Source organism: Branchiostoma floridae, chromosome 15 (genome assembly GCF_000003815.2).
Source record: "Branchiostoma floridae strain S238N-H82 chromosome 15, Bfl_VNyyK, whole genome shotgun sequence".
Taxonomy (NCBI): domain Eukaryota; kingdom Metazoa; phylum Chordata; class Leptocardii; order Amphioxiformes; family Branchiostomatidae; genus Branchiostoma; species Branchiostoma floridae.
In genome coordinates, this window is record NC_049993.1 from 12,841,862 (window position 1) to 12,866,898 (window position 25,037).

General features: G+C 41.3%; 4 protein-coding genes across 9 annotated transcripts in view; 1 reads left to right on the forward strand and 3 right to left on the reverse strand.

Annotated features, from left to right (window-relative positions):
* LOC118431263 (tyrosine-protein kinase receptor Tie-1-like) overlaps window positions 1–1,249 on the reverse strand; it is a 5,371-nt gene extending 4,122 nt beyond the window's left edge. For both annotated transcript variants that reach the window (XM_035842377.1, XM_035842378.1), the window contains exons 1-2: window positions 1,048–1,249; window positions 492–681 (exon numbers count right to left, since the gene is read on the reverse strand). In XM_035842377.1, the coding sequence (XP_035698270.1) occupies window positions 492–681; window positions 1,048–1,110 (253 nt within the window). In that variant the 5' untranslated portion in view covers window positions 1,111–1,249. The remainder of the gene's footprint in view (window positions 1–491; window positions 682–1,047) is intronic.
* LOC118431491 (receptor-type tyrosine-protein phosphatase F-like) lies at window positions 1,208–14,286 on the reverse strand. The gene is made up of 14 exons (XM_035842733.1): window positions 13,874–14,286; window positions 12,388–12,591; window positions 7,509–7,670; window positions 6,962–7,086; window positions 6,527–6,698; window positions 6,028–6,229; window positions 5,447–5,547; window positions 4,823–5,046; window positions 4,295–4,364; window positions 3,458–3,605; window positions 2,880–3,040; window positions 2,418–2,540; window positions 1,757–1,904; window positions 1,208–1,253 (listed from the first exon to the last, which is right to left on the reverse strand). The coding sequence occupies exons 1-14, from the start codon at window positions 13,923–13,925 to the stop codon at window positions 1,208–1,210; spliced, it is 1,938 nt and encodes a 645-aa protein (XP_035698626.1). The 5' UTR covers window positions 13,926–14,286.
* On the forward strand, window positions 8,702–11,502 carry LOC118431890 (fibrous sheath CABYR-binding protein-like). Its single transcript, XM_035843313.1, has 3 exons — window positions 8,702–9,423; window positions 10,824–10,902; window positions 11,342–11,502. Exons 1-2 carry the CDS (start codon window positions 8,727–8,729, stop codon window positions 10,892–10,894), a joined length of 768 nt encoding a protein of 255 aa, XP_035699206.1. The 5' UTR covers window positions 8,702–8,726; the 3' UTR covers window positions 10,895–10,902; window positions 11,342–11,502.
* Window positions 14,287–14,906: 620 nt separating the features above from the next.
* The window catches only part of LOC118431889 (intraflagellar transport protein 74 homolog), a 16,075-nt gene continuing 5,944 nt past the window's right edge, over window positions 14,907–25,037 (reverse strand). For all 5 annotated transcript variants that reach the window (XM_035843307.1, XM_035843308.1, XM_035843309.1 and 2 more), the window contains 17 exons: window positions 24,758–24,806; window positions 24,528–24,626; window positions 24,012–24,072; window positions 23,826–23,885; window positions 23,350–23,411; window positions 23,091–23,169; window positions 22,915–22,974; window positions 22,608–22,670; window positions 21,956–22,140; window positions 19,614–19,693; window positions 19,371–19,465; window positions 19,066–19,122; window positions 18,697–18,823; window positions 17,939–18,102; window positions 17,659–17,713; window positions 17,181–17,312; window positions 14,907–15,728 (listed from right to left, as the gene is read on the reverse strand). In XM_035843307.1, the coding sequence (XP_035699200.1) occupies window positions 15,610–15,728; window positions 17,181–17,312; window positions 17,659–17,713; window positions 17,939–18,102; window positions 18,697–18,823; window positions 19,066–19,122; window positions 19,371–19,465; window positions 19,614–19,693; window positions 21,956–22,140; window positions 22,608–22,670; window positions 22,915–22,974; window positions 23,091–23,169; window positions 23,350–23,411; window positions 23,826–23,885; window positions 24,012–24,072; window positions 24,528–24,626; window positions 24,758–24,806 (1,547 nt within the window). In that variant the 3' untranslated portion in view covers window positions 14,907–15,609. The remainder of the gene's footprint in view (window positions 15,729–17,180; window positions 17,313–17,658; window positions 17,714–17,938; window positions 18,103–18,696; window positions 18,824–19,065; window positions 19,123–19,370; window positions 19,466–19,613; window positions 19,694–21,955; window positions 22,141–22,607; window positions 22,671–22,914; window positions 22,975–23,090; window positions 23,170–23,349; window positions 23,412–23,825; window positions 23,886–24,011; window positions 24,073–24,527; window positions 24,627–24,757; window positions 24,807–25,037) is intronic.

The following is a 25,037-nucleotide window of genomic DNA, read 5'->3' on the forward strand; positions in this document are numbered from 1 at the left end:
ATGTTACTTATTTATTTGATTACATGAATAACCGTTACAATGAGATTACGACTCTCTTATGTTAACTTCGCGCATTATGCACTATCTAAGAATAGCGCCGACACTCTAGAGCTATAATTACGGCTGGATACCAGGCTAAAGATATTTAACATCAATTTCCTCGGTGACACTTGAATCATGTGAAAATGAGTCCTAGCTTCTGTTAGCAACATCCTCTTGTATGGGATATAAAAGTCCCATTATTCAAAAGAGATACAGATGGAGCATGTGGAGCCTGGAACCACACACTTGTTGATAAGAGAAGGGGTCCTCCCCAGTTTGAGTGGTTGACGGGTATAAGACTTGTATTGTAGACGGGTATTGTACTTAAAGCAATAAAAAGCTGGTGACATTACGACATAGGGCATAATGCTACTAGTTAACTTAAGACAGTTGTAATCAAATGCAACTGGTTATGCATGCAAACAAATAAACAAGTAACATTTCCCTACCCTTGAGTACTTTGATAGCAGCCTTGACCCGCCGGTCACCCTTCTTGATTGTGGCCTTCATGACTTGTCCGAAGTTCCCCTCCCCTAAGATCTGTCCCTCCAACATCAGGTCCTCACATGGTATGACCCAGTAGTCTTGTTTCACCTCTGTTGCTGAGTCCACGTTGGTGAAATAACTCCCCTTTGGCAGCTAGCATGGTTGGGATGAAAAAAAAAGGGTTCAAACAGTAGTCAATCAAATTTAGAGTCTAAAAAACAAGAGTCTGCTATAATTGACTGAACAAGCTGTAAGTGTAAGCTGTAAGCTTAACCATAAACGACCTGTCATTACCGTGTGGGACCCATTGTATCTATGAGTCATCTTAGCCCTTAACTACAACACCATTGGACTCAAGCCAAATCGTACTTCCAATTCTTCAAGTATCTTATTGCACCACTTCCCCCTTGCAAGCTGTCACAATTTTCATATCACAGCAGAATAAACAAACACACAAATAAACCAAAAAAAAACTGTTTCACTGAGGCAAAAAAACATCACACTTTCCTCAAAACGTACCATTCTCATCTCCACGTTCTGAGAGACCCTCCTCCTCTTCCTGCGTCTGCGGTATGAGACCATGAGGACCAGGACAGCCACGGTGGTCAGGAGGAAGGCCACGGCCAAAACAAAGAAGATCACCGTGGATGTGTGTGCAGCAGCGCCACCCTGCGAGTCACTAGAGGGGTTCGGCGTGGGTGGCTGCCGTATCCCCCATGTTGTAGCTACACACGAACATAGGAAAAAGCAGTGGCATATTATAAATGATTTGCCTAGGTACAGTGATTGATCCCAATTCTGAATTTATCGGAATTTCGACAGTTCAAACTAGGATTCGCAAATAGGGATCAGTCTCCGTGCCTGGGTCAAAATTGCAACCCATATTTTTGTATACAGACTTACATGCAAATTTTAATGCCTAATACTTGCATCACCTGCCAGATCACTTGTTTTCACGAAGGCATTAGAAATGGGCAACACGCCAATGAGTCGTAATTTTCTTTTGTTGTAATAACATTTAGAATACGAACGACCTGGAGGTCAAGGGACTAGGTAGGTAAGTAGGTATACAATAATGCTATCTTCAAACGCAGACACATTTTTTGTGTTAACAGCTGTGGGTTTCCAAAAGAAGACTGAAGTTCACATCAAATAAAAACTCAACAATGACCAAAAGCAAAACAACCAAAGGGACGTAAATATACCTGGTAGCGGAGGGGTACTGAACGTCAAGACAGCCTCACTCCCCTTCCCCTTCTGGTTCCGTGCTGCAACCTTCAGCAGGTAGGACGTGTTGGGGATGAGGTTCTCCAGCACAAACCTGGTCTGGGTCTTATCATACACAACACGCTCTCGTTCACTGGCATCCTTAGGAGCTAGGAAAGTTTAAGATACGTAATATGTCAACCTCTCCTGTCATCTACACTAAAGCCTGCCTTAAGGGATTGTTATACCCTTCTGTTTGTGCTTCTCTCAACAAAGCTTCCTCTAGTGTATGTCGAATGTTAGCAGACATCGTGTAAAACGGACAGGGACATGGAAATATGGGGTCCTTATAACACAACCTTGCAAAAATCTAGCCAACGTATTACATAACTCTCCATGGCACGAATGATCTGCACTACTCCTTGCTACAGTGTGGTGTGTCGACATGTCGGCAATGATGCAGTTTCAAACTTGACTGAGTCTATATCCTCGTCTTTGCAGTAGATCTCCTGATATCCAGACAGTCTTTTTGTTCCACATATGTCCGTCCAACCTGATGATTAACTCCTATTACCTGGATGTCTAACCTTCATCAATGTGTGAATGTATGTAGATGGTTTTAAGGTACACCATATACCAGAAGGTGTTTTATTGTGTAGAAAATACATGGCTTTAACACCTACCCAAAGGCCTGTATCTGATGATGAGGAAGTCAATGTAGTACCCGTCCTGTACAGACCACATGACCGCAGCTGTGGTGGCGGTTAGAGGGGTCACCTGTACGTCATCAGGGGCCGGGGGGCGACCTGCCAATCACAATCAATTATCAGAACGTCATGTATAGACGATTGGATCATTCACAACAATGAACAGAACATCTGCAGTATAACGTGGATTGTTGGGATTCTCTCTGCACTCTCTTAGACACCATTCCTTAAGATCATTCTTATAAGCATGAATATTGGAAGTATTCGTGAGTGTATTCAACTCCTATTGCTATCTGTTCACTTCTCTCTTTCTGTGAATGGTAAAGGTCTACAAGTTACAAAAAAAAACAAATTTATCATCATAATGATAATTTCAGCTAGCATTCTTGGTCTCATAATACATGTAAGACACAGTTAGGAGAAGTACGGTCATCTTACTTAGCTGGAAGGTCCGTGCTGACAGCTTGGCTGAGAGCGGGCCAAAGTTAGTCGTTTTTGCCGCCACTCTGACGACGTAAACTGTGTCAGGCCTGAGCCCCTCTATTCTCATACTCTGTACACTGCTGCTGAGGACTCGGTGCTCCCACATGGCTTCAGATCTGTGACATGACAGAAAGCGCAAAAGTGCTTTATAACAATTCAGGACAAGTTAAAGAGCTTCTGTTACAATTGGTCTCATTTATATTACTCTGTTGTTTTCTGTTAGACTTTTCTGTTAGACATTTTACATATCTCATTACGGTTCTTGTTTGTACAACTGGAGCTGTACTAACATGTAACGTTACATGTATTAACATGAATCCTGCGCATATAACAAACATATGTTGCACAAGTATCTATCCTGATCTAGTTCCAGCCTACCCAAATTCAGGCCATGAGTAGAATATTTTGCAGAGCCAGAATTTGATTGATTCCAGGCGAAACTTAATGTATAAAGATGTTGGAGTTATTTTGTCGTGGCAAGAATGCATGGACTCCGAATAACAAAACAACAAAAACAAATCCTGTGCCCTTACCTGGTCGGATCGTCGGTGTAGATGACCTTGTACTCGGTAATTTTCGTGGATCCTCGGTACTCGGCCCGTGCTGGTGGCAGCCATGACACCTCAACCGCGATTGGAGAGATCGGGCGAACTTGGACGTCTGACGGGGGAAACATGGGTCCTGTGGGATAAATAAGGGACAAGATGTGAAAGTGAAAGAATGTGAAAGTGAAATATAATTAGCTACTTTCACTAGTCGTTACAGAGAAGACAGGTGCTATGAACAGTATTTACAGGTTTATTGTACCAGGGGAATTTCTCTAGCTCTTTTTGACAAGTACAGTTAACTGTTGACTGTACGTCTTAACGTCCCGTCCTATAAGGAATGGGACTCTTTCCAGTAGCGTATGAGTCATATGAGCAACAACAGCCAAAATTTCACAAGCAACCTGATACTACACACTATTTGAAAGTAATCTACATGAATGCATATATATCTAACAAGGAAGGAAACTGTAGGAAGAAATCTTTACTTAAAGTTTGCACATGTAAATTTGGATTACATCATACCAAAAGTGAAAGTTATACATGCATTCTGTACATTAAGCTGCCACGTATTTAGTGTAACAGTTCACAAGTGAAGCATTCTGCATGTTAGCAAGTTCTTGAAATTTCATTTGAACAAGTTGTTGACATCTCCGTGGTGCTGAAATGGAGGCTGCAGTTTTCCTCTCTCTCTCAAGGTGGCGCTTTTTCTAGGTTTCTCCTAGACCTTTATACAGCATGTGTCGTAAAGCAGGCTGCTGTATTTGTATGTATACTAAATTTTAGATTTTGATAGGTATAACATATGCATAGTCTTAAACTTACTCTCCCTTAGTGTGACGTTGGACACATATGTGCTGAACTCTCCCGGACCTCCCTGTGTAGACGCTCGTACCTACATAAGAATAAACATCAACAGGACCATGAAAGTGGCCACAGATATTGCCTCCGTGTAGATACACTTTTTGATCGGTGTGTCTGTTTGTGTGTTTTTCTTGTGTATTCGATGTAGTCTGAGTACATGTACAGTAGAGTGGTAGGAAATGAAGGGAAAATGCAGGAAGCAGAGGTTGAAATGGTCCCTGCAGGTGAGTTTTCACAAGCATTGGGGTACATTGGGGACACAAACAGGAAATTAGATCAAAGGTCCCAGAAAAGGTTATCCCATTTCCTGAGCTAGGGGGAAAATTGCGTCAGATGAAATTGTCGGCGAATTCACATTAATAAATGAAATATGAAAGTCACAAAACCAGACAAGAAAAATTCCACGCAGGTATGAAACCTTCGATCTTTGTTGTCTTTGAAAAATATGCACTTCTAGCACATGAGTGGGTATGATGAGAGTTAACGTACCCGGAAGACGTATGTCGTCACTTCCTTTAGCCCGGTAATGACGTGTCCACTTTTGTTTCCGTCCACCACTACTTCGTCCTCATCCAACAAAATCCGCTGCACATCACAGTAGCTGATGGTGTAGTTCTGGATTATTCCATTCGACAGAGAGGGGGGTAACCACCTGACGTCTACCGCAGTTGGTGGGAGGAGAATGGCTTCAACTTGTCTAGGTGCAGAGGGTTCTGCGAGGTTCAAAATGAGCATATACATTAAATACACTACATGACATGTGATTTGAAGAGAACAATTAAAACATAGAAGCAACGTCTATGTCACATCATCCACAAGAAAAGAACATACTGGAAGCAAAAGTAATAAATCATACAGATAGATTTGCGTCATATCTTGAAGTTGTGGAAGGAAGAGAGGACAAAGAAACAGTGTTGTATTTTCTATAGCTGCTTATACTGCAATGGGAAAGTAGCAAGAACTAGATATTTGGATACGTTCTCTCATGCTAGTCCCACCGATAGGATAGATTAAGAAACAGCCCTAAGATTCATGTTTCTCATTGCTACCGTTGCAGCCAATCATGTCCCTGCTTTCAGTGGAATCAATGGTGTAAAACAATGCTGTACTTACTTCCCTGTTTGGTCTCTCCCATGACGGCTGTACTTAAGTTACCTGGCCCGGCGGCACTGTAGGCCCTCACGGCCACCTGGTACACCGTGAAAGGCGTCAGTCTGGGGAGACAACAGATGACTCAGCAGTTATAAGGTTATACAAGATCTAGAGAACAGTACACCAACCTACCCTCGATCCATATCAATCATATTTCCTTTAGTTAATCTTAACCGACTCTTACAGAGGCAAGCTCTAGTCGCCAACAGTTCTATTAGATTCACAAACATTTCTCTTTAACCTACATATGGCCCAATGTAATATTCAGTGTGTAAATGGTGTTAATGGAAACATTTACTAACATCTTTATAACATATTAATACATTAATATACAAAGGTAAACAGTAACAACTATTCATTTGGGTCACAGCCAGAGGGGGTAAGGGCAATAGGCAAATTAGTGTTCCAATATGATATCTATAATATCTTTTCAATAATCATAAGCTATTCGTAGTTGGTGGTCTTGGTATAGATTCTACTACTCACGTGACCAGATGAGTGCTACATTAGAAAAAAGAACAGTAAGCCGTATTTACCCTGACCTCTCAAACTTGTACACGCTCCCGGACGTGTTGACTACCTTTTCCAAACCGTTGGCATTGTCTGAGGAGGTGCGCTGCCGGAAATGAACCTCATAACTGATGATTGCAATTTCTTGCTCCGCGATGGGCGCATCCCAGGCAAAGATAAGCGAGTTTGCGGTACGTTTGATGACGCGGACATTACGTGGTCTTCCAGGTAAAACTGTGGAAGAGGGGAAAAGATGGAAGCTGGTTGACGAGAACCAAATGGACCTGACGTACACTGAGATATGTCATCACATAGTTTTTGAATAGCTAGCAAAAGTATGATTGAACAATGTCTACACCCCTGATGAGGTGTCGCCAACAAAGGTAAAGCTATACCATCGTGGTCCGTCCAGAACCTTTACTGTGTGTACCAAGATGTGTCATTACATATTTCTGAGCTAGCAAAAGACCAACTGAAAAAGTGCCTCCGTCCCTAAGGCGTCGCCAAAAAGAAAGAAACAACGTGTCTTACCATCACAGCCGGTGCTGAAAGTAGCGGTGGGTCCCGGCGGCCCGTTCCCCCCCTGTCCCGGGCGACTCAGCATCAGGCGCGCCTCGTAGCTGGTGCAGGGCTGAAGGCCCGAGATCGTGATACTGGGAACGTGCACGCCGGGTATAGCGTTCCATCCCGTCGTGCCTACCTCCTGATGACGTAAAGAAATGACGTCAACATTCAAAATAAATACTAGTACCTATGCATTCTCCAAGTCTTATAGGTATCGTTAACGATCTTACACTTTATAACCAAATGTGCGCCTTTGAAAAATTTAGAATTGTCGAGGAAATGTAGATATTCTGGAAATAATGCGTTCAACAGCAGTAAGAAGCAACCCTGTTGCCTTATACGCAAAAGCCTTGAATGTACTTTTTTTTTATATCTAAAGATAGACTAATTGATAGTGTTTACCCTATAGATGAGTGTCTGTGATTTGATTGGTCCGTCTCCCATGAAGGGATGAGCGTTGAGTCGCACGGTCAGGGTGGTGCGGCCGCGCCCGTCTAGGACCGGGGGGCTCTTCGGGCTCGGTGGGGCTGCAGGAACGAGGATGATGCCAAAAACAACGTCATACAAAGTTACGAAACCCCAGAGCGACAAGTGTAGAAAATAATCCAGTGTTATCAACGAACAGGTAACATATGGGACTTGTTACCATCGATTAGTGATGAAATCTAAAAATTTAAAGTCTTCCAATGCGTTCTTCTGGACGCACGGATACGTGTGGGTCATTTCCAAGTAACGTTACGTGTCAGTAAAAAAGAGCGACACATTACGAGCGTTACCATTATTGCAGCTGGGATTGTCGGTAGCGGACTGCGATATGATGACATTTGAAATTCCTCATAAACGTGAACATATGCTTTATCAACAACAAAGAAAACATTGTATTTTAAATTTGATGATTTGGTATGCAAATGTACAGTAAAATTACCTATTACTGCATGACTACACTTACTTTTGACGGTAAGGTTGGCGGCCTTCATCCCACTGCCCACGTCAGTGGACACCATGCACAGGTAAAGGCCCTCATGCGACTTCTTCACGCTCTGCACCTTAAAATATACCGTGGTCACCGTCAGCTCCTTATGGACTTGAATCACCGGACGTGGGTCATGCGCTGTGCGGGTGACAAAGTATAAACCGATTGGAAAAGAGACAAATAGAAAGTTCAATCGTCAGAATCCTTTACATCTTGTCAGAGAGAATTAAGACAATGATATGTTGAACAAACATAGAAGACAGTACTGTATGAGGGAAAACGAAAGCATGTAACGTTAGTTTGATTTATTCGTAACGGTCTGAAGTTTGAAAGCGTGGTTGGTGCGGCGGGAGCATCGAGTCGCCAGGACCAGTTTGGACGTATGTGGGACAGAAATGTGGTTGTGTACGATCAACTATAATTTTGTACATTTTATGGACACGCCATTCTTCTGTCGGGCTTGTAAGGCCTACCAGCCCAGTTTGTTGATAAGCGCGGTGGTGAAAAAGAACGTGTGTGTATAACGTAAACGTTAACGTTACGGGGATTTGTCTACGATGACAACTTCGTCATATGCTTATCCTGACAACTGAGTGACTGACAGTTGAATTGGACAAAACGCAGAGTAACGTTAGTACTACTCGGCCTCTGTATCGGTAAAAACTTTTTCCGTACTTTCCTTGGGGGTACACATTAATGTGTTTACGGTGGGAAAGTAAATGTTGCTAATTCGAACGTGACCTTGCTTATAGGGCAGTGACCCCACAGGTCACCGTTTCTAACGATAACAAAGTTACGTTAGTGCTCTTTTCACCAAGCCTTATTTTCGAGGATCCCACAGTCTAAGGCTCTACAGGCAAAGGCGGACTCAAAATGTGTAACGTTGACGTTATCTGTGTTTGTAAAGCAGAGAAAACATTGATGGCTATCAAATGTAACGTTACGTCGAATTCGAACAGTCAAAACCCGCGATGTTACATTTCAACTACAACTCGGTCGTCATTTCTCGATGATCAACAGGTGTCAATGATAATCGTATGAAAGGGATTATGTACTCGCACCGTTACGGTGTTGAACTTGAGTTGTGTTTTGTAGTTATTTCATAAATGAGCATTCTTTACGCCATTTGGGGAGGGGGGCAGAGGATGGGGAGGGGGGCAAATCGAACTTGCGAACGCTGGCTCTAACGGTCATATGTTCTGGAACGCCATTGTACAGCATGCTTATCCACGGCAACCTTCTGTTTGCTTCATTCCGCGTGAGACTTCGCCGCGGACGGACGTTCCTTTGAGAGCTCCGCTGTCTCATTGTTCTACACTTACGATCCAAGATTCAAAGATGTCTGCCAGTTCTGTGTCGCCTGTGGACGCTAAGGCAATCGCAGGGAGACTGCTTCACCGGCGCAAGGCCTGGCGGAAGCTCTGGGAGAAGCAGGCAAAGCGGCTACCCGTGATGGACAGACCCTTCAAAGCCGTCAAGCCCACTTATCTCTTTCAGGAAGGACCCAGCCCAGCCGAGGAGAGCCCAGCCGAGGAGCAGAGCCCAGCCGAGGAGCAGAGCCCAGCCGAGGAGCAGAGCCCAGCCGAGGAGCAGAGCCCAGCCGAGGAGCAGAGCCCAGCCGAGGAGCAGAGCCCAGCCGAGGAGCAGAGCCCAGCCGAGGAGCAGAGCCCAGCCGAGGAGCAGAGCCCTGCCGAGGAGCAGAGCCCAGCTGAGGAGCAGAGCCCAGCCGAGCAGAGCCCAGCCGAGGAGAGGCCAGTCGAGGAGAGCCCAGCCGAGGAGAGCGAGGAGAGCCCAGCCGAGCAGACCAGCAGCGAGGAGGATGATGCCAACTACGACGGAGATGATGAAGAAGACAGCAGCGAGGAAGAAGATGACAGCAGCCGTGTTTCAGGTAAGGACAACGACTTCATTCTAAAATTCATCAGTACAAGCTTGTTGTTTTGTAGGGCGGATCTACTTTCAGTACCACGGCTACACTTGCGTCTGGCAATTTTCAGACGAGCCGGTCAGCTGTAATTCAGACTAATACCCTGCCCAAACATGGTTACATAAACAGTCACTCTGGCAATATTATTGTTATATTATTGCGTTGTATTATTGTCGACATAGAGGTGATTATAGCTGTTGCTGTTGTTGGTTTTATCCTTTGCTTCGTACTTGGTTAGGGAGCAAGTAGTTAGGCCATGTTGATTTGATTATATGGATGACATCCGCGCACGTATAAATCTTTTCCTGTTTCCAAAGAGATAAGAAAAAATTTTTAAGTCATACCGTAATATCGTAAAAAGCAGCTGCAAGATTAGTAAATGCAACATTATGCCATAGATTAAAGAAAATAATAATTTCGGCAAATATATACTTATGTCAAAATACCAACATCAATTCAGATGTAAAAAAAAAGACGTGAAAGGACAAAAATGAAGAATCTTTAATTTGTTTTTTGGCCAAACTTTTTTTATTCACACGCTCGCATCAGCTTGGTGGTTCCCCTACGATGTCATTCATATAATCAAACCAAACATGACCTTATGGTAAGAAAACAATATGACAAAGTAGAAGCATTCAATATTTGTTTTGTTCACTCATAAGCGTCAGTTTCTCGCATCATATGTAACATTATTTTACGATGTTGACATTTATAATGAAATGCTACTTCGATAAGCGTATGGCCATTTTGTAATTTGGTTTGCAATTTCATTTTTTAATTACCAAGACCAACTAAAAGCTTTCATCATCTCTTTTTTAATCTATTGATGACCCCAGCTAGGGGTGGGTGCCGGTACAGAAAATTCATGTCCAGGTCCGGTTCAGGTCCAGAGGATCAGGTCCAGGACCGGACCTGAACCTGAACCTGAACCTGATAAGTATGTGAGAACTTGTGAATGGATGATGCTCAAAACAACTATCCATTTCGCCTCAAAGAAATCTGTTTTGTGGAGAATTCGACTCCCACTGGCGTTTTAAAATCCTACAAGGCTAACTACCTCTGTACTATTGACTGTAAGACATGGTAAAATGACTATAGACTCTACTCTACTTCGCTCTTGCTATTTTCCTCGACCTGTAAGCCCCGAAACATGTCAATGCCTGATCATATAATCAGTTAATTTTCCAATAGGTCCAACATCCGGTCCACTGAATTTTTTCAGGTCCGGTTTTTCTGGACCGGTCCAATAAGAAAAACTGGTTCTGTACCGGTACCCACCCCTAACCCCAGCAGAGTATGTTGACTGGCAATTTTCAAAGCTACGACATCGTTTCAGTCATGGGTAATTTTTCTACAACTTGTAGGTTCCCGGAGGAAGTGGTGGAAGAGACTCTTCTGCTGCTGCTGCAGGCAAGAGGACACGGAGGATGACTAGAAAATGCGGTTAGTAAGACTGATTTTTAGACTGTTTGTCTGTATTCTATACCGACATAGTTGGGGCTACACTATATGAAAGAAATTAGTATTATTTCCAATCTGAAATGTTCTTACTATATAATAGGAAATATTGTTCAATTGCGATCATCTTTCCTTCCATTTTCTTTCTTCTACGTTAGAGTGGAACCTATTTCAGAAATGATAATAAAATGCCCAAGTACATACACACATACTCACATACACACACAAACACACTCACATCCATTCACACATACACAGCCAAACATTTATACATATATACAAACGTATACATTTCGTGCACACATTTTCATACACGCGCGATTAGGAATTGTCAATATGCTCATATTTTGCTGTAACAAAAACAACAGTACATAGTTGTAACTTGTTAGCTTTGTCTTGCATTCATCTTTTCCATTCCTTTCAGACACCGGGAAGAAGATAGAAGACTTATAAAGATTTATTTTCATAAAGAACTTAAAGCGCTATTGTATAGTATAAGATTAGACGCTATCTGTAACAGAGTGGGTTGTAAGTTATTCAAATGTGTATCGGGTGAATAAAGCTTTGTCGGAATACTGAATAGCACAACGCTGTTATGGGCTCTCTTTTTTCCAGCTGTTTTTGCAGCAAAAATTTACTTAGAAGCTAACGTACATATTACGCTATCTACCCTCAATATAAAAATCAGCGTCACAAAATAACGGTACCAAATTGGGGAAAATCACAGCTTCACATTGGATAACAAAACAAGCGTGCATGTATTGATATATATCAAGCGAGATAGATATCATGTTCAAAATAACATCAAAATACCTACCTATTAAAGAACCAGTTGCTGTCGTATAAACCACCCAGAATAGGATAGTAGCTGTTGTATCACAACAACGCCATAGGAATCAACAGGTAATAAACGATATTATCACACCGCTCAGAACAGTCATAAGTCTGACTCAAATAGTGCTAACCCCCACCGTTTACCACTAAATGTCCAAAAATAGCAAAATCAGCGTCTCAACAGAACGACACCGAGTAAAATTAACCACACAGCTTCACAATGGATACCTGAGACGCAGAGCATTGTACAAAGTTGTCCCAAACAGCCGCAACAGTGACAGCTGTGAAACAGCTGACGCGACGTGCACAAAACTATCAGAGAAAAGCACGCAACATCTGCTTGGCAATATCCAATTACCACAAATCCTAACGCATGGAAATAATGCAGACCTGGACCAATATACCGAAGGACGTAGGGGTGATTTCTGAAATTATTACATCGATTATAAAAACAGCTACCGCAAAATAAAAACATTACGTGTATTATCACACAGCTGCGTGCAGAGGACATCCCAAACTGCATACGAACATAGAGATACAGATGCGAACACTCATCACATCTGACAACTACAATACTTTGTCGTCGGATGTTACCCTCCGTCACAGAGTAATAACATTAAAAAGACGGTGGCTTACCGGGAGGTATGGCTGCTCCATCGGGCAGTTGAAGCGACATGTCCTGAACGCCAGGTTGTTTGTTAAGAGCGCCTCTAGCGGAACACCTGAAGACGGCATCCTTGTTCTGGTTGACTTCCACACTGCCGAACTTAGTGATGGTTGGAATATCCCCCGTAGTAAGAGCGGACTTCCCTGGCCAGTATTCCTCAATAACGATCGCATCTGATGAAAGGTGGCATTTGAAAACAGTTGTCAACACAGTCCTCAAAAACAATTCATATTTCCTTCATGTAGACTGTACACCTAACCATTTACAATTGTTACTCCATTGCCGTGTTTGTAAGTATTTGGATTTTTAATGATGTTAGTTTCTTAGAATTGGAATTTTTGTCAGCAAAATACGCAATGCATTGCACCTTGTATAATTCTTGTGAAAGTTAATTCATTTGTTGAGTTTCCGAGGATTGTGCAATTGGTCCTTGCATACTGGCATTTATCAATGTATATCGTGAAATATTCGAAATGTTCACAGCTATCGCCGTGGTTTCACTCTCTTGCATGCATTGGGTCACTTTAAAATAGTTGTAATTCACAGCTAGACAGGCGAACGGCAAACGTCAACATGTCCAGTCCCGCTATGTCTTCGTCCGGCTGTTCTAAAATTATCCTGTGAAAGGATGTTGGGCAACGGGGGGAGGAAGTAGCCTCCATAGCAGGCTTTCTGGGGCCTTTTGGGGCTCATAATACACTTTTGCTGGCCATTACATGGTCTCTTGACTCCTGGCCCCGTAGACCTCCATAGCAGGCTCTCTGGAGCCCTTTATACAAAAATAAATGGTCAGCAAAAGTGTATTATAAGCCCAAAAAAGCCCAGAGAGCCTGCTATGGAGGCTAGGGAGGAAGAGAGACCGATCAGCTTTAAACCTACAATGAACCTGTCTAAATCGTTCAAATACTCATACAGGGCGGACCCGGTTAAACTGGATTAAGTCTGTGACGTTAATTTGGCGTCAAAGTATTTATTTACGCAAAAAAAGTCGGAGAGAATTGACAACGATTTGTAAACCCTGTGCCAGTGAGCTGTCACGTGACCGGGTATGAAAAACCCTGCTTCCTGAAGATAACGTCTTTTGATGTGCGTCGCTTTTCCTCTTGCAAGAGGCGCAACAAGAGAACTGCCTCTCCAACTCAGCTTATCAACGGGGGAACAAAGTACTAGTAACAATCTCTTTTGGTGATACACATTCTTTTACGCACATATCAAAAGAATAAACAAGTGCTACGAGTTTGCAATCTTGTCATCTGCGTCGCTATATGGCTTCTTTTCAATAACGCCCTTGTTTGAATACGTTGATACAAGTGAGATAAGAAAAAATAACCAGAAAACTTGCAAATCTTACCAGAGATTTCAGACTTATGGCCAATACATGATACTCAGAAAAATATTGTTAAGATTTCCCTGGGTTATTTGAGAATAATTCTGGATCTGAAAAAAAGTTCTTACCGGTAAAATAGACGATATTCAGAAGTAGAAGCGAAGCAGTCCACGGACACATTGTAAGCCTCTGCCACTGGCCGATTCATGAATGAAACTCGCAAGGACTTTTGGGACGTACGCGCGTGCAACATCGGATGAACGGATTTCCTCTCACCGAATCCTGTCCACCCCTGGCTACAGTTTGGTATCGCCCTATTAGTTCAACGCTAGCAAACAGTGTTCGATGTTTTTGGGTTATGCTATTTGTCCTGGAGGTATGTTCCGAAGAAAAATTGCCACTCTTAATGGGAAGTGAGTAGGTTCCGGTTCCAGTAGCACGGAAGAGGCCGGATATAGACAAGCAGTGTCAGAAGATGTTTGCAATACTGGGACATACAAAATAACGTCAAATTCACAGAATTCTGAAAGCCCCTTCTTGTTGCAGTTTAGGAAACGTGTCCGAGGATGACAAATAAATGTACAAAGATCCTCTATTGTTTCTCTAATATAAAACAGTAAGAAATTTATAGCAGTTGCCTTATGAATTGAGAAGAAAATATAGCCATTCACAAGTAGGTCTTGCCCTCTTCTACATGTACAGATTATGAGCAACAGGATAAGTGGTGCAGGAATGTACAAGATTTGAAAGTGTGTTATTGACATTTCTGATGTAACTGCATGTAATCTTCATTTCAATGATCGACGTTTAGGAAGTGACAGGCTATTGGCATGGGGATTTTCGTAATAATTGACATCTCAAAAAAGTACTCATTGACTAAATGTTAGAAGAAAATCATAAAAGATCTACATCAGTTTGTCCTTTTAAGTCTCATATTATTATAAAGGTATTCTGGCAATTGAGCTTACCCCCACCAAAGGTTTCAAATGTAATACTGTATCGCTAAAGGGTGGAGGAGGGGGGGGGGGGCGATTTCTATAGAGGTCATGACTTGGTACTTGACTTGACTCTCCCGATGGAAGGAAATGATTCAAATGCTGTCATGGCCTTCCATAAGGTCACTAAGAAAGGGCACATTCTCAGAAACTACAAAGAAAAGCCGTTGTTGCTTGAGTAATGTATTTTCCAACATGCTTTTTGATGACTTTTGTATCATTCGTAAAGACTTTTTATACTCAACTTCTAAAAACAAATGTCAGAAAACATAATAACCTCTATCACTGTAGTAGACTATGTGAAAAATTGCACTCATTTTGAAAAGAAAATGATATTTCAATTGTACACTTGCTGAGCACAGAAACATTACCAGCTTTCACACAAATATACAAACAAACTCACACATTTATAAGGAATAAATTTACAACATATGTTCCTGTTAACTTCTAAACCATACTTTGAATAATTCCACAAAAGTGAAAATATGTGTGATTACAAACTGGAATGTGAGGAAAGTTATCTCTTACTGGGTACTAGTACTTATTCATAGATATATTACAATGGTGCTACTTTGCTTCATTTTAGGGTAGAAATTGCGATCGGGCAGAATCAAGGACTCTACTGGTGGAGACTGCATGCAATCAGAGATGCCTTCTACAGAGACTCTAACCAGGATCTCTACCATGTAGAATAGTCATTTTCACTGAGATATATCCCGATTGCGATCTCTGTCGACAAAGAATCCAATCGTAGAATAGACTCGTAGACAATTGCTGATTCTGACAGATCGCCATCTCTATATCAGTTTTGCTATGTGAGAAGACAAGAGTGTTCCCCAGTTAGGTCCCATCTCCTGCTGAGTCCCAGGTTAGGCTACAGGCCGTCCACTCAGCTGATCCTGCAGCATCTTGTTGTACTCCTCCACAGTCTTGGTGACCTTCTGCATGGTCGGACGGAAATCACTCTCCATCGTCTTTGTGGCAATGACTGGAGGACTGGTTAAGGACAAATCAAGTAGGCATAGAACACAAAAAAAGGATTGGATCATTCAATATCTGTATCAAACAAAAACTGTTTGAGAAAGTTTCTTTGAAATTTTCTTGCTAAAATTTGACTTTCCCTTTGAAATGAATTTAATTTCCCATTTGTCTCAATATTTCTAAACACAGCTATTTTAGGACACATGTTAAAAATTTCCTATTTTAGAGATTACACATTTTATAGTGGTGGTTGAATCATGTAGAGATTATAAGAGGTTAATACCAGTAAAGTGAACCAAATGAACATTTAGGAGTTTCCTATAAGAGGAAGTAGAAATGGACAGGGGAAATGTTACAACATTCTATTGAAATCCCCACCCATAACGTGTGGGGTCCACAGGACTCTTAGTCTAAACAGAGGATAGGCTCCAACTGTTTTTTGACGTTTTTTAAGCCGTTTTTGCCAGACGTTCTATTTTGTCAGAGTTTTTTTTTGTCGGCAAACAAATGGTGACAAAACAGACAGCCTGATAAAAACATCTAAAAAGATCAGCCGGAGTCTAACCTCTGCTTGGACAGTACCTTGAGCCTACCCCCAGGAGAGTTTCTATGTATTACATGTCTGAGTGAGATGTCTGTGGCCAGACTTCCTGTCAACACCATGTTTATCACAGGAAACATGTCTGTGTCATCGCTACTCTTCCTGCTACTAGGTTGGCACAGTCTCTATTACATACAAATTAGAGGTACGAGGGGCGTTCAATAAGTAATGGTGCGTTCTTGCGCCGGATCACTGCGCGACACTCAACTGACTCCATTTCACACCTGACTCAGTTCAAACTCCTGTAAATCAAAAACCACAATTAGTTCAGAGCTGTTTTTTGCAACATGATCTATAGAGATATGAATCATTACACATATACAATTTCATCTAGATCAGACAACTAGAAGTGGGTCAGGACCATTACTTATTGAACGCCCCTCGTATCAAGCCTAAGCATGCTGTCTGAAATACATTTACAGTTTTAGTACATGATCATCAGCGTTGTGTAATGATTGGTGTGCAGTGCCAGAATCATGAGGTCCTGAGTTCAAACCCTCTGTAGGCAGTGATGTTATGCCCTTATGGAAAGACAAATTTCGCACTTCAAAGCTGGTCTAGGGTATGTTCCCAAGCAGCCTTTGTAACCCCTTCTCCTCCTGGGTCAGTTGGTCCTTATTACTTGTCTAGTTAAATGGTGACAGATAAAAAACATCAAAAACCTAAATGATTGACTCCCTAAAGAGTGCAACATTGTTGATATGTTACTGCAAAAGTGCAATAGCAAAATGTGCATTGGTATTGACCTGGCAGCATAGTAGGAGTCTGTATGGGGCCCTGGAAGTCTGAAGGTCCTTACTATGAATCTGTCACTCACAGGAAATGTACTACCAACAAGTGAACCCATCCAAAGGATACACTCCTTCATGACAAAGTTGTTCTGCTCGTGGTGCTGCCACTTCCGCTGGAGGTTACTCAGCTGGGTGTGGGTCTCGTTATCGCTCAGCTGTGCCTTCAGCTGGTCGTACTGCGCCGAGAGCTCAGACATTCCTGTAAACATAGCGTAAAGCCATTTTAGTGAAGAGCTTTCCAACAAACTTGCATTAGAAAATACAGTAGGGGTCTCTTTAGACAACTACAAACTGCAGTTAGATTTAGATATGAATGGTTAAGTAGATGTGACAAGTAGTCTAGTGTAATACAGTGTAAGCTGCCACTGCATTTCTGAGGAGCTACACAAAATCGAGTGTTACACAAAATGATGGTTATACTGGCTAACAAATTTGGTATCAGAGATCATACCAATAAAAGCTGCATAGGTATAACTTCTTTGACAAACAGATTGGAATGTGTGGGTCTTGAGACACTATCAGAAACACAATGTCATATCACTTACCTGTTTTAAACATGTCCCTCCTCTTCATAAGTAACACCTTGTCCTCTTGGAGTTTCTGGATTAAGAGAAGAAATACAATGTCTTCAAACAACAAATACTGAAAGCTCCACCACAAATTGTTTGAATTTCTTAACCAGGAAAAAATGCGCCTTGCTTTGTGCAGTTTTCAAACACGTTTGTATCATCAAAACATTCAGGTTTTACTTTGTAAAAACATAAAAAAGATCAATAATGCATAGAATAAAGCTTAAAATGTTTAATTGAATGAATGAGAACATACCCTTTTCTTCTCCTCATGATGCTGCTTCAGTTTGTCCAAGTCTTCGTATGTGGACAGTTCCTCATTCATCTGTTGTATCTTCTGTTTGAGTGACTCCAGCTCTGTGGTGATCTTAGTCTCCAACTGTTCCACCTTAGCCAGGTCCATCTGGAGTTTCTGACTCTCTGGAGGGTACAGAATGTAAAATGGTTCAGTAGTTAAAGGCACCTGATACATTATTGCAACATTAAAACTGGAAATATTCTGGATAAAACAATCGGTACAATATTGACATTTACATAATCTTACTAGCACATTTCTATCATTATTTCATACTTTGAGCATTTATCATGTATGCAAAACATGCTGCAAATGGGTTCCTTTATATATTGTACCCCACAACAAATCAGCACAGAATCAAGCCAGTAACAGTTTCCCATCTGTAATTTTCGGTGATTTCTGACTGTACGAGTTGACTGGGCTCATTGAATCTGATTCACGCATTTGCGAACCAAACCTGATTCGATGAAGTGACGATACCTCCGGAAGCGGGCGAGACTCATTGGTCATGTTCACGTGCGTTCCAAAAATTTGAAATAATGGCCGCCCCAAAAGTATGGGTGGCACTCAGATTTGTAACGGGTTCTCACCACTCAATGACGTTGCATCTTTGCTCAATGATGTTTGATATGCAACAATGGATAGTGTCATTTCATCTTACTGTGTGTAAACATGACTTGAAAATGGAACCCCACTGTTACAAGGGCCCTGTTACACACCTTCAGCCAAGTTGGCGGCAGTGGCCTTGGACTTCTCCATCTCCGTCTCCTTAAAGTTCAGGTCGTCTTGGAGAGTCCGCAGCTGCTGCTGGGTCACACCTGGCAGGTGTCTGGCGCGGGTGATTTTCTGTCAACACAAACGGAACATAAATACAAGTTGAAGTCCTTCTTATACCAGGTGACATATCGGGTGACACTCATCTCCGTTTCTGTAGCCCTAACTTTGTGCGATCACTACAGCAGGGGGCTAGTCCACTGGTATAGAGTGTGTGTTAAACTACCATATACTGTTTCCTAAATACTTAGTGCTTAGCAGAATGTGCTATTTTTGAACGTCTTTTGTACAACTTTTGTACTAGCTTCACTCACCCTGCTTGAAGCCTCCAGTAGTGCCACAATGTTGCCCTCAAGTTGTCCTTTGGTTTCCTGCAATGATTGTTATGAAACTTAGATGTAGAACACTCATATCATAAAGCAGCATGTAGCATCATTTGATGAAGTGAATGTTATTCACGAGTTTTATAATTTTGCTGCCTTAAAGAGTCAATGATTTTCATACCATAACATGAATCTTAATTACATGTAGATGGGGAAAAAGAGTATTAACCTCTCTTTCATTGCAAGTTATGATAGAAAGGACTACTTTCAAAGCTATGTACGGACGTAGAACGAACCAGTTCTGAACCCTTGGTCTGTTCAAAGCTGTTCAGGAACTCATCCATGGTTTCTTCTCTCTTCTTCAGCTCCTTGTACTTCAGGTTTCTCTCACCTAAAAGCAGAACATTGTTACAGTCTCTACTGTATATCATTAAAAAAAAAAAATTGTAAGCATATATATGGGCCAATAGAATACAATATATGCACTACATATAAGAGTTTCATAGTTACATGGTTACAGAGGGAGACAGGTTACCCACCCTGGTGTTCCTCCAGGTCCATGTCTAGCTGGCGGATCTCCTCCTGCAGAGCGTTGATCTTTTCTCGGATCTCTGTTGTTCTGAGGGAACAAAGATGTGCATCACAAAACTGGCCTTACAAGACTTGTTCTAAACATACAATTTTGTACAACTAAGAAGACTGGCATAATTCTAATGAGTTATCTAAGCACAAAACAAGCTTCAAATTGGAAAGATTAATAGTTTGAACTAAGGGATGGACCAAGATGAATCTCATGGGGGTAACCGGTCGTTTCGTTACATCGCCTTTTCGTTACAGTCGATTCGTTACATCACGACTAGTCATTTCGTTACACATGGCAAAGTCTTTTCGTTACACTTGATTATTATCCTATCTTGGTCGCATGTTAAACGCTATAAGTGTTTTCCTGTTATCTTTTTCAGGTTGATCTTCCTTGGTTGACATTAGAGACGTGACTGGACTGGCAATTTTACGTTTGGTTTTGGTTACATGTTTGTTTTTTATCGTTCGGTTTTGTTCCGTTCCGTGATACCAATAGACACATATCATTCATCCCTAACACGTCCCTGTTTCTCATATCTCTCCACTAACACTGTTCAATGTTTCTATATCTTCAAGAAAGGGTATTCGATTAAGTCTTTACCGGGGAAATGCGAATTCGGAAAAGGTAAGTCGGGGAATAATTTGCGGCTCGGCTCGGATCCAAGATGGCGGCCCGACTGGGTCGGCTATCCCAGCATGCACAGCGATTGCAAGCGGACCATTTAGAAGAACTTCTGTTGCTGTAATGTATCTTAACCCGGCTTTACTTTGAATCTTTCATATTTATATTCAGTCAGAAATACACAACAAGATTATCGTTCCATTTGGGTTACCCACCGACCTTTGTCCTGTCATTACTATTACAGTACTACGTACGTGGTGGGAAGGAGGACAGTGAACCCTCGAGTCATGCAATGCATGACGGTCTAGCATCAGTTGTCGACAAAGGAAAACATTTGTGTGCGTTTGGTTGTAGGAAATGTACAGAAACATGATATTTTCTCCGTTTAAACCGGCACATGGGTAGTGTTTAGTAAGAAAATTGCTATGGAGAGATATCAGCCTGAAATATTTAATTTGAAGGGGTATTGAATATCGCTTTTTTGGCAAGTTGTCGGCGCCGAAAGTGCGTGCCCGCCGATCTAACAACAATAGGTTCTTTACTGCGCGCGCTGTATATCACCGATACTAAAAGCATTTAATCGTAATTTATTGTACACATCACAGCATGTATGATAGATGCTCAAGCTACTACATAACGCAGATAGGTTCCACAGATATAATGTGTAATCGCTCCTTGGTTAAGATGACCGTTCAAGTATCCACACTGGATTTCGATTTGTTTTGTGTGCGTGGTATGAAATCGTTTCTTAATTAAGAAAATACATGTATACCAGAAAGCAGGATATTTCCACAAAAACGAAGTAGATTATGTCACGTATCTTCCTAGCAGCCTGTGTATATTGATTTGATCGAACAGTCAGCCGACATTTATTAATACATGTACATCGAGCGGGCGCACCCGGCAGTGGACCCGACGGGCCGACATGCAGCGTGGCCCGTCAACGCCTCCATCGCTTAGTGGCGTTCAATACCTGCCGAAAGAAAGAAAAAGAATTGAATTTTGAGTGCCGGCTGTTTGTTAGTAATTGTAAGAAGTACTATAACGACCTGAATTTAATCTGTAACGAAAAGACTTCATGATGTAACGAAATGACCTCATGATGTAACGAAAAGACTTCATGATGTAACGAAATGACGTGTAACGAAAAGACGATGTAACGAAACGACCTGTATTCCTCATGGGACACAGGATCAAGAGGTTATGGCTACTTCAACACAACTTTACTTTCTCCTACCACCCATAGACCAGAACCTACCAGCCATGAGTTGGGGGGGTGGTAGAAGGAGGAGGATGGGCTCTGCCTTATTATACCATGCACAAGACACCGTGGATGACAACGCACTGCCCTATGGCTATAGCCTATAGGACTACCTTAAGTTTACCTAAAGTATTTACATTGTGCGATGTTCCATAAATGCATTTACTATTGCAATGGTTTTATTTCATGGTAGAGGAAAAAAAGAGACTTTTTCGATGTTCCAAATTCATGGTTGAGACAAGTTTGCAGACAGTAGTAATACATGGTTATTGTATCATTGAACACTATTTGAACACATAGTTCTGCCTTCTGGTGTCATGAATTGACGGTGGAGAAGTCTCTGTAAAAATTGAAAAACCTAAACTTTTAAGTTAAAAAAAAGAAAGAAGTTTTCTAGATTTCCAGTTAGTACTTACTGCCTGTCCATGCTGGCGATCTCCTGGTTGTCCTCCTTCACCTGTTTGAGGAGTTTCTCGCGCTCCTCGGCGGGCGAGCCCTTGGCCTGGTCCTCTGCCATCAGGTTATCCCGCTTCGCCTCCAGCTCGTGGAGCTGCTCGTACAGACGCACAGCCTCCTGTTTGATCGTAGATGTCGACAGCTCCTGCAAAAACAACATGATGTGCACGAATGTTACATTTACATCATTCATGCCAGTGTTTTGCCCGATCAAATGGACTGTTTTTCCTTTAACCATCAAAGTGTAATGAGATCCTCTATGACCTCGGTTTGTGTTTAACAAAGCAGCAGCCAGCAGGAGACAGTTAAATGACTGCCATCCAGTAAACCTTATTGCTACCCCGCCCACCAGGGACGACAGATGATGATGATGATTGCTACAAACTAGCGTATCTTTTGAGTACGAAGATTCATCATGTAATCACATTTCCATTCAAATTTTGTATGTAACATTTGTATGACATTGTGTTCATTCATAGCTACAATATGAAGGATTTTGTTTCGAATGTTTGTGTTTCACCATTGTTGTGGCACCCCAAAATCAGCTCAACCAGGTTTGTTATTATTTTTTCTTATTTCAAAGTAAAATAAAAACAATAAATGTGTACTCACATCTTCCAGGTTCTCCTTCTTCATATTAAGAGAATCCAGCTCTTGCTGTTGTCTCTCCAGATCCTAGAATGTAACACATTGATTCTTAAAACTGAACAACAATGTATATTGAAGAGCTCAGTACTTCTGTATTTGATGCTGAAATTACAACACACAAATGGAAATCAAACAACCAAAAGTATGTCCACATGTATGTGTTATGGTTTCAGATGATATGACAAGGAAGCGGAAAATTCCTGACACTAACAAATGTAACAGTAGCTAGTTTTTGTAAACCTAAAAATGTAAAAAATATTGTAGACCATACCTCCAGCAATGTTAGGTTTGCTTTCTTTAGCTGGTTGTACAAGCCCTTCTTGTCTGGACTCTGTATTAAAACAGGGAACAAAATTCATCATTGCCATTTGCTAGTGACCGATCATTAAACTAAAGAAACAAATTTTAAATTGTATCAAAATTAAAACCGTTATACGAAATACGTACCATGCCTTCAACCAGGCTGTCCGTCAGACGGCGCTGCTGTTCAATCTCTAGTTCCAGCTGTCTCAGCTGTTCCTCTTTCCTGTTAAAAAAAAAATAATTTATCACAATCTTTTTCTCACCAGCAATACATATAAATGTAACTGAGCTGGACTGTACTATAGCACAGAAATTGCCTGACTTATTACATCCTGTTGTTAATATAATTTAACAGGTTTCCACAGCACAAACCAAACTAAGATATTGGATAAAATAAACTCACTGTCTTCTCTCAGTAAAGATGGTGTCCATGTTCTTTTCTTCCCTGTCATTCTGGACTTTCAGCTGTAAAAACAAGCAATTAATAGTTCAGCAAAATGTCTTTTGCAAGACTATAACATCACATCTTAACATCAATTTTATTTTCTGTTCCAATATGGATCAATCTTTTCCAAGACAACTTTAGCCTTATGGAACCATATTTAATATTCAACTTCTCTATATGCTATCTATCAGTGTATTGAGGCTTATCATGGATGCCTTGCCTTGCCTAGTCGACCCCCGGAGGGGACGGGGTAAGTCCATGGATGCCTTAGTTATAACTTGAATTCCCTGGCAGCCATGTTGGTGGGTAATCAGATTTTAGCAGCTGCTTGCAAGCATGTTTAAACAGATGTACACTGTAATACAACATGGTCAAATGATGTTGTATGAAGAGCCTGTATAGCAATACTGGAGCAATGCTTTTAAAGTACTTACCATGTTGTAATCCTCCATGACTTCTTCCATCTCTGTGTCTGTATTTATCTTGTCAACAAGCTGGGAACAAGGAGGAAATTATTGAAATGTAGTGAATCAGCACAAACAGCCTTTCATGAAAGACAAAATTTCCATACAAAGAGAAAAAAATACTGATGCCATTTGTGATAATGATAAAATACACACCATATTGTAGTCTGCCAACTCTCCTTGCAAGCCTCTGAGTTCACTGGCCAGTGTTTCAGCCCTAGATGCAAATTTCATCAATAAGTGTTACTTAGTTACCATTCAACATGAAGCGTTTGTTTCAAATTATAATTTAACACTTTCAGAAATTCACAATGATTATTACCAAGATCGATACCATTGCTGTTTTTTAAAATTTGACCAAATACACTTTTTTGGACCTACTCCCATACATGTGTATGTAGCCCTGGTGCTCAACCCATGAATGTACAATCATAACAAATAAAATTTCCATTGATATACAATACAATGTATTTGATAAACCACTCACAGAGATATGAACAACCAAATCTATCATCTTTTTAAGCTTAATTTGTTATTTAACAGCAGTTGCCATAACATGAACAAGAGCATTGACAGTCTCTGCTCAAGAATTAGGTCCAATACATTGTAAACATTTTCTGCTGAGATATTGCTGATCGTTTTAACACTTTGAGATGTCATAGTCAAACCCACCTTTTCTCATAAGACAGGTAGGAAGAGTTCTCCTGTTCCAGATTCTCCTTCTCTCTTGTCAGCCTGGTCACCTCAGCCTGCAGTTCCTGGATTTTAGACCTGCCATGTAGGGGGAGCACCGGACATTAGTGTCAGCTAAGCCATATCAAGAGCAGACAACACATTTCACAATGCCCTGTGATGTTAGAGTTACATTTTAAGATAAAGTTTACAGTAAATCTGTATCTTACCGTAGCTGGCCCAGCCAAAAGGATCGGTCTTGAACTTGTCTCTGTGGACCTAAGTTAAAAGATGTGGTTTAGTCATTTAATATGCCGCCATATTTTCTGTTATGTTAGATTAGTATACTGTTGTATACAGTTGTAGATAGTTTGTAGTTGTTAATAATACAAGTTACATTGTATCTGTTGCAATCGTTGTGCAATAAACTTTACTTGACTTTAATAATTACAAATGTATAATACAATCGTGTATGTACGGATTGATCTTTTGTATGTGTACTACAGACTG

Excerpts from the sequence above, each read along its gene's own strand:
- LOC118431491 (XM_035842733.1), bottom strand. The coding sequence starts at position 13,925 with ATGTGTCCGTGGACTGCTTCGCTTCTACTTCTGAATATCGTCTATTTT. Across the intron at positions 5,047-5,446 it reads GGGAGAGACCAAACAGGGAA|AACCCTCTGCACCTAGACAA; the intron begins GTAAGTACAGCA and ends TGAACCTCGCAG. Across the intron at positions 1,254-1,756 it reads GGGAGTGAGGCTGTCTTGAC|CTACAACATGGGGGATACGG; the intron begins GTTCAGTACCCC and ends GTTCGTGTGTAG.
- LOC118431890 (XM_035843313.1), top strand. The coding sequence starts at position 8,727 with ATGTTCTGGAACGCCATTGTACAGCATGCTTATCCACGGCAACCTTCT. Across the intron at positions 9,424-10,823 it reads TGACAGCAGCCGTGTTTCAG|GTTCCCGGAGGAAGTGGTGG; the intron begins GTAAGGACAACG and ends TACAACTTGTAG.